Here is an 8,089-nt window from a genome sequence, read left to right on the forward strand (position 1 = left end):
CGAACGCATAATAATTTAGTACCACCTCGGACAGAAAAAAAATATTTTTGGCTGTGAATGGATGAAAATTGGCGAAACACACCTTGCTTTATTAGTAGGTATAGATTTCAATGTACTAAAAGTAGAGGGTTGACCTTCATCAATGTAAATTGGGATGATTTCTAACAATGGCCTGAGAGTGAAGCCTTTTATCGACTCAATTGTAGAGTAAGTACTTTGAGATTTTAACGCCTCTGAATTCATTATTTCGGAAGGGAACCAAAATACTACTTTCTGTCATATATCGAAGTTAATCCATAATTTGAGTTGAAAAAAGCGTGTTGTTTGATTATCTTCATCATGGTACGTTCAAAATACATGAACCTAAAATCAAATTCTGCAAGAAACTTACAAGCATAGAACACAGGGCACAGTAGAAGATAATGAAAATTGATCTAGCTAAATTTGGAAGTACACATACCCGTCTTTATGAAACCCTCCCAGGAGTGTATCTTATGATATCTTCAAACCAAATAATTTTCATACCGCAAGAGATCACGATATCAAACTCAAACACGAGTAGTGTGTCAATATCCTTTGTTCTTTTTGAACCTGGTAATCATCAGAACGCAAGAGGCCACAATATCAACCCCTCGTCACACATACAGAAACTCAGTCAATTGTCAGGACAGCTATGAGTAGTAGTTGCACCAGCTTGATTGAAAAGTAGGTGAAGCGAGAAATTACATATAAAGCTACACGTATCTCTTCCTTATCTCTGAATATTCTGTTTTTCATCACCAAATATTTTGATGTATACTACGATTTGAAAGAAGTTCTACTTTGTTATCCTATCAATATAAAATTATGTAATTGTAAATATTAATCAGTGAGACATGAAGATGTCGTGGGACATTTAAGCAGTACTCTATCACTAACATGTCATCATTGTGACGTTACAAGAACATGTCATTGTCATGTTTTTAAGTTCAATACTCCAAGGGAGATAAATCTTGCAGCCATAATGTCAGCCTGAAAAATAAAATGGAAAAGTGGTTGATATTTGTACAGAAGGTAGTCTAATCTGTACCTTGATGCTTTGTGCAATGATTTATCTGACACGCACCCTCAATAGAAGCTATACAGATCTTCCACTTAAAAGAAGTTGGCATAATCTCGGTTGGTTACTTCTATATGTTTCAGGTTTCAATAAGCACTTTCTTGAAGTCAGATGGAGATGCTAAAGAAATTTGTCATCCAATATGTTATTCTGCAACAAAATGTAAAGAATTAGAAAGTAAAAGAATAATGAGGCAGAGCATCGAACTGGGCATAACAATTTCCATAAATGGTATATGCAGTTTAGTCAAACAACTCTTGAGTCGTTAAATCGGCACAGCAAGGGAGTCTTTTCTTGGAGTGGCGCAATGTATGATGTAGAAATCATTCTGTACAAGTTTGTAAAACCACAAAAGACATGTAATGTATTGGCCATAGTAATAAGGAATGTATAAAGGTGCTCATCCTAGAATTCTTTCTTGTTCTGAAACAATCACTACCATTGGTGCAACCTATATAATTAAACAGCAATAGCAGCCCTATCTGAAGCTGCAGGATCGTAGCATCAAAGCGACAAAAGGCCTGCGTATGTTGTCTCATTATCATTTTGATCAAGTCTTCGTTGAATACAGTACTAAAATATCGAAAAATATCTGTATAAAAGTGTGCCAGCAACTAAAAGACACTTTGCCTTGAGCCCTTAACCACCCTGTGCAAAATAAGCTGCCTACCCCTGTTTTGGCATATGCAGAACCTAAGGAAGAAAACAGGTCAATTTGGTAGTACTGTAATTAGACATGGGAAGTCAATCAGTTTGTTGGAGCAGTAATGATGAAATACACATGGAATTGTTCAGTGTCAGAAACACCGAAAATGCTGTCAGTTACACCTCTACGGAAACATCACCAAACAGACCTTGAGCCGCCTCCTCTGGCGGCTGGCTCCTCTCGATCTGTTCTCTTGCCCGTCCGTCCCTCACCCCATCTCCATATCGTACTCATTCTCTCAGCCTCTGTATACACGGCAAGAAGGTAACATATCAGTGTACAATAAGGCACAACAATTCAATACGATTTGCAATGGAACAAAAGGGGCTAGTTTAATCTAAATAAACATCGGTGAACAAAATTTGAGGACCAAGAAAGTCCATCAATACTCTAGCCACAAATTGACATTTCCTTGTTGTCCATGTGTTTTCTCCTTGCAGGCACATTTTTTTGCCTTTCCATGTGGCAAAAGAACATGGAAATCTGTGCCGGTGCATAAACTGGTTATTTGCGTAGTTTGGCGTTAATTTGATGTCAGTTGGAAATTACGGGTTTTCGACGGAGGGGGTAGAAATTCGCTTGCAGTGCTATACTTACGGGCGACTTGAGGATCCGACGGAATCCAACATCTGCCGGTCGCTGCAACCGCTGCCCTGGGAGCCGCCTAGCAGAGAAGGCTGGAGCCTAGATTATTGCCTCTCCCTTCCCGTTGCCTCCATGGAATATCAAGATTGGAGCAAGGCCGTGAGGCTGGTGGGACGTTGTGGAGGCAGTGGCGCAAGGGCGCAGCGGCCATATCTTGGTGTTAGGTTAGGTTAGGTTAGGAGAGGAACCGGGGCGGCGTACGGTAGGGAAGGAGGTGGCGCTGAGAAGATTTGATTTGTCGGGGTTGTTAGGTCAACAGAAGATCCGATGGTGGTTGTTTGTCGTTTGATTGAGGGATCAACCAAATCAATAGCTAGATGTCTCTGTCTTTTGTAACATTTTCTAGTACTTTTTCTTCTGATGAATGATTTTTCCAGGATTTTTTAGTCTCCGTCTTTCTTTTCTGGTGAGCCCGTCAAGTACACAGATATACTATAACGCAGCTTTGGGTCCTTCTCTTGCTGAAGAAGAACAGGATAATCAACCAAACAAATTCGTATCCAAGCACACCTATTCTTTTGCCACACGCTTTGGAGGTTAATACTGTTTGGCTCTAGCAGCCAGTTAGAGCCAAAAATGCTCGAGGAATATTATCATAGTAACTTCTCACGGTAACTAAATTAGATTTGCTTCCGTGCACAGCACAAGATGGATCCATTTGCGCCAATTTTCATAAAATACGACTTGACTTCAAATATATATGTAAGAGCATAGGCGAAAGCATCATCATACAGGCGGCGATCTTTCATGAACCAAAAGGACATCTACAACGACGAGGCCAAAAACGGATTGTTTTACAGTAGGACGCACATATTCCACTACACACGTAGACAGATAAAACTACCAGCAGCGCAGACACTTTCAGAAAGTTGAGACAACCTTCGCACCCTTCAGCGGCGCCTTGCAGCGTTAACTCAAAATTCCACACTTGCGTGATTCAGACAGAAGACTTCAGGAGGAGGAGAGACCAGGACGGACGGACGCCTCCTGTTTGTTCTGGCCGGTCGGTTCCAGCTATCTTGGGGCTGCAAGTAGATGGTATATACACTTCAGATCAGATCGATAATAAAACAGATAACTGTCGAACGATATGCAGACGGGAACAAAAAGATACGGCGGCTAAAAGAGAGAACTAGAGAGTAGTCGCCTAATCGGTACCCTCTAATTGTATGATATGGAGGATGATGCCTCAAGGCACTTTTATTTCAGTTCACAGAAATGGCGAACGATGGCAGTGTGCATCGATTGATGCAGAGGCCGGGGGTAATCCTCCTCTTCGAAAAGAACAGAAGTGGCAAACGAATTTAGTTTTTAAGCTATCCAGATCTAACTTATCAAGGGACTTGATCCATGATTTGACAAATTAAACCATGAACCTCTGCAGTATATCCAGATTTTTGCCTTAACTCTGTTTTAAGTTTCTGGCTGATATGTGGCTGGTCCGATTCCAGCCCATCACAAGTGAAGTGATCTATTAAAATGAACATTGCATACAGGTACTACTTTATGTTGGTCAAGAAGTGTAATATAAATTACCAGATACAAATTATAACTAGTATTTCATAGGATTTCACATATGATTAAAGATCAGTGTTTTTTCTGCCGGATATATCTTTTTAAGAACAACATCATGGTCAGATTGTAAGTCTGTTCAAAATGGTATTTTAGAGCCTTTTCTTTCACGTGAAATCACCACGAGTCCACGATAAGGACTGGTTTAGTAATCAGGAATACCAGCACACCATGAAACTAAAGATATACTAAAACCATGACAAAGAATGGAGCCACAAATTTCACATGGAAGTAAAAACAATTCTAACAAAATCTTCAAAAGCAAAAATGGAGAAATGTAAGAGACATGATAGTATGTGTGTGAACATACATACCCATTCCAGCAGCATCAGAGCCTCTCATGATTCTCAGTTTCCGACAAGTAGTGGTAAACAAGCTGCAAATGATTGAATGATAGTAAGCATACATAAATAGCTAAAAATGCATGACCAGTCATTCAAACAATTTATACGGCATAGGTTGTGCATAGGGAAAAAAATAAATAGCATACAGAAAGATACACAGATAAAGGTGAGGGAGTAAAAGGCCAAAACAGTGTATATGCATTGTGCATCATCTCTTAATAAATGGATACCTCAATTCCCAAAAGATGTTTTTTCACAAAATCAATCTGTACTAGGATGCATGTCTACTAGGATGCTAGGAAAATAAGCCTGTCTACTAGGATGCATGTAATTCTCTATTCATACAGTTTCCTCAAATGATCAATTGTTCACAGTATACCTAACCTATCCACATGTTAGCCAAACAGAACACTGATTCACAGAAGAGCAGTGTCCATCCATGACGCAAAGGCCGGAGGCAATATAGGAGGGCAAGCAAAGCTTCTGGGAGAAATAGGAAGACTTGATTACCCAAATAGCAAATTTTACCCATGGGGGCATCTCAAACTTCCATCTAGTGCAGAGTTTGTGCTGCAAATTTTTGGCTACCTCCAGATATCATCTCCAAAAGGCCAGTGTAAAGGGTAAACCACTCGTGGTAAAAGTCTAGGCTACCATGTTGAAAATTCTATAAAGTTCATGACTCTACTATCAAGATCTCCAAAGTTCTACAAAAGTTACATAAAGAATAGCAAGTTCATGACTCTACTATCAACTTATCAAGATCTCCAAAGTTCTACAAAAGTTACATAAAGAATAGCAAGTTCATGACTCTATTATCAACTTCTCAAGATCTCCAAAGTTCTATCAAAGTTACATAAACAGACAACAGCAAAAGCAATACTGTATGTGCGAGAAGAATACCATAGTAAGACATCATAAAAGCATACTAAGTTGAGGTGCATGTAAGAGAAGAATACAACAATAAGCCATCATAAAAGCATGTTAAAGTGCATGGATCTCACAAACCACAAAATTCAGGAACTTACTCCCAAGGAAGATCACCAACAAGCATCCAGTCAGCATCCTTGTCTTCATAGGTAAGTACATACTCTTGGTCCTGAAGAGCATCAGCCCTAGAACCATCAGTGAGCCTGTCTCTCGTCGATGTTTTGCAGGAACTGCTTTTGCCTGCAATGCCCGATTTTAAATATAAACATGCTTCCTTGAAACACACATCTAATTTAGAGAAATAGAAAACACCTGTAGTTGCCCTACAGTTCACAGTCAAAAAGAAAAGTTCCAGAAGTAAGGCTAGAAATGATACTTATTGAGGCAGAATGAAAAATACTGTGAACATTGCATATCTTCAGAGTTAACTGAACCCAGGTTACCAAAATTTGCTTCCTTTGCTCCTAATACGTAAGGAATGTTGTTAATGGCATATGCTACTGCTTTGCTTTTGTGTTAGTTCCTGTCATTTAGGGAAGACCAGTCTATAGCACTCAATTTGCAATCTACTTCTCTAAAAAAAAATTCTCCCTTCTGAAAATGATGTTAAGTTAACCTAGTTAGTAACTAGTTACTGGTCATTGACTAGGCTTGGAAACCATAGTTCAGCTAGTGGGATTCGCAAGTATTCATGCATCTTTTATCTTCTCAAGATCTTCAGCAACCAGAAAATCCATCTGGAAATGTCATTCCTACCCTCCTATTTGCTCAGGCTAGAGATTAACCTACTTAATAATAGTAACTTGCATCTAGAAGAAACAAGAAAGGAGATGGATTAAATGAAAAGAGCAACACCCACCAGTGATGAAGCAGCTGAACATCTTCTCCAGCTCCAGGGAAAGGTTGTCATAGCTGGAGTAAGTCTTAAGATCGACTTTCCTTAGGTACGGGGCTCCATCCATGCTGACCTTGACATAGCAGCACCCTGCCTCGCTTCTACCTTCGTTCTCGGCCTTGGTCTTTGTGGCATTGGCGGCTAGCGTGTTCTTACGGTAGCTCCGAACAGGCGGCCATCCAACAACTTGTGCCCTACAGAGTGCATAACACTTGGTATTAGACCAGATCAAACAAAACATCAACCGAAACACATGGTTTAACTTTTAAACATGCAACCAACATTCGGATCATTGGGCACTCCCCCCTTCCCCTTATCAAACACGTACAACTCAGTTATTTTAAGATAAGCAACGCCCGGGTGGTTACAGGCTTACAGAGCCCGGTTAAGTGACAGTTTTAGCAGGGGACGTGCTATTATGCGTTTAACTCACAAGTCACTTGGCTCACTTTGGTGGTAATTCCTCCTTAGGCGCATGTCTGAGCAACAAAAACGAGGGTCGGTCTTCTTAGGTTAGAATGTAATAGCCCGGGTACTTTCAGATTCAGAGTAGTAGGTTTTTAAAACCGGTCACTTGAGCACGAAAATAAGAGAAGCATCACTATTACTTGCGCCATACATACATAGTGCATAACACTGAGTGCCAGACCAGATCGGACCAAATTAAGATAAGCAACAAACCCGGCTGGTCACAGGATAACAGAAACCTGTTGAGTGGCCAGTTTTAGCAGGGAACATCCTCTCGTGCTGGTTGCTTAAATCTTGCACTGACATTTCGGCAAGCAAATCAAGCGAGGTGTCACTATTATTGGACACTGCTGCTGCTGCTGCTGCTGCTTATGAAGCAATCCAAAATTAAACCAAACTGCCGAAATGAAATGTAGCAGATGCACATATCCAACGAGCTAGCTAAAACCGCAGCAACAAAGGAGCCAAGCTCAAGCTGGAGCTCGAAATAGTAAAAGAAAACTTACTTGGCGGCTGGAGGAGCTCCGGCTCCGGCGGCGGCGGCTTCGCCCTTGTGCTTGTCTTCCTCCCCGGCAGCCCCGGCAGCAGCGGCAGGGGAGCGGTCGAGCGAGTCGGCGAACCCGCGCTTGGCGCCGCCCCTGTGAGGGACCGGAGCAGTAGCTGGAGCCGGCCCTAGCGTGAGCGCGGCGTCGACGGCGGCCTCCGGGTGGTCGCGGCCGGGCAGGCCGAGGCGGAGGGCGAGGTGCGGGCCGGCGTCGCCCGAGGCGGAGGAGGAGCAGGAGGAGGCGGAGGGCGCGGCGGGGCCGAGGCCGATGTAGTCGCGCGCTTGGAGATTGGGCGGCGGCATTGGGAGGGAAGGAGGCAGGTGAAGGGCGAGGAGGAAGGGAAGGGGGAGGAGAGGAGGAAAGGAGCTCTTTTTGTTTGCTGGCCTCGGAGAGGGAAGGGGAGGTGGGGCGTGATAAAGAAGCAGAGTGGGAGTGGTGGTGGTGGCCGACCGGGCCGGCGGCTCTTTATTCTGCTCCCCTTTCCTCGGGCCGGGTCGGGTTGGGTTGGGTCCGTCGGGGGGTGCGCGTAGCCTGCCTATTCGCTCTTGCTCGCTCGCTCGCGGTGGGGACATGGGTAGGAAAACGTGTGCATCATCCGCTGTGCGGCCGCGGCGACCGTGTGTGTGTGTGGGTGTCTGCTTCAGTGTATAATATCTACTAGTAGGAGTATATAAAAATGTGTGCTGAGTGGTGCAACTCTACTCTAGTTAGACGTGCTTCATTTGCTAGTAGAAATTGGATAGAATTAGACGTAGTACTCTACTTGTTTCGCCAAAAAGAAAAAAAAAAGTTAGACGTACTTGTAACATTTTCTTTTCTATGGCCGTGGAGCGCTTCACCGGAGGCACTGCGCTGCACGCTTGCGGAAGAAGAGTGCGTACTGCC

The 8,089-nt window shown here is 42.9% G+C and overlaps 2 protein-coding genes across 2 annotated transcripts in view; both read right to left on the bottom strand.

Moving 5' to 3' along the window:
* LOC125514121 (uncharacterized) overlaps window positions 1–2,979 on the bottom strand; it is a 42,972-nt gene extending 39,993 nt beyond the window's left edge. The window contains exons 1-3 of the mRNA XM_087539078.1: window positions 2,403–2,979; window positions 1,954–2,050; window positions 461–1,249 (exon numbers count right to left, since the gene is read on the bottom strand). The gene's annotated coding sequence lies outside the window, so the exon portion shown is untranslated. The remainder of the gene's footprint in view (window positions 1–460; window positions 1,250–1,953; window positions 2,051–2,402) is intronic.
* A 138-nt stretch (window positions 2,980–3,117) lies between these two features.
* Window positions 3,118–7,649, bottom strand: LOC125528750 (auxin-responsive protein IAA19). Its single transcript, XM_048693193.2, has 5 exons — window positions 7,166–7,649; window positions 6,156–6,385; window positions 5,395–5,536; window positions 4,337–4,398; window positions 3,118–3,475 (listed from the first exon to the last, which is right to left on the bottom strand). The coding sequence occupies exons 1-5, from the start codon at window positions 7,504–7,506 to the stop codon at window positions 3,465–3,467; spliced, it is 786 nt and encodes a 261-aa protein (XP_048549150.1). The 5' UTR covers window positions 7,507–7,649; the 3' UTR covers window positions 3,118–3,464.
* Between the last annotated feature and the right edge of the window lie 440 nt (window positions 7,650–8,089).

Source organism: Triticum urartu, chromosome 1A (genome assembly GCF_056163025.1).
Source record: "Triticum urartu cultivar PI428250 chromosome 1A, HENAU_Tu73, whole genome shotgun sequence".
NCBI classification, from domain to species: Eukaryota; Viridiplantae; Streptophyta; class Magnoliopsida; order Poales; family Poaceae; genus Triticum; species Triticum urartu.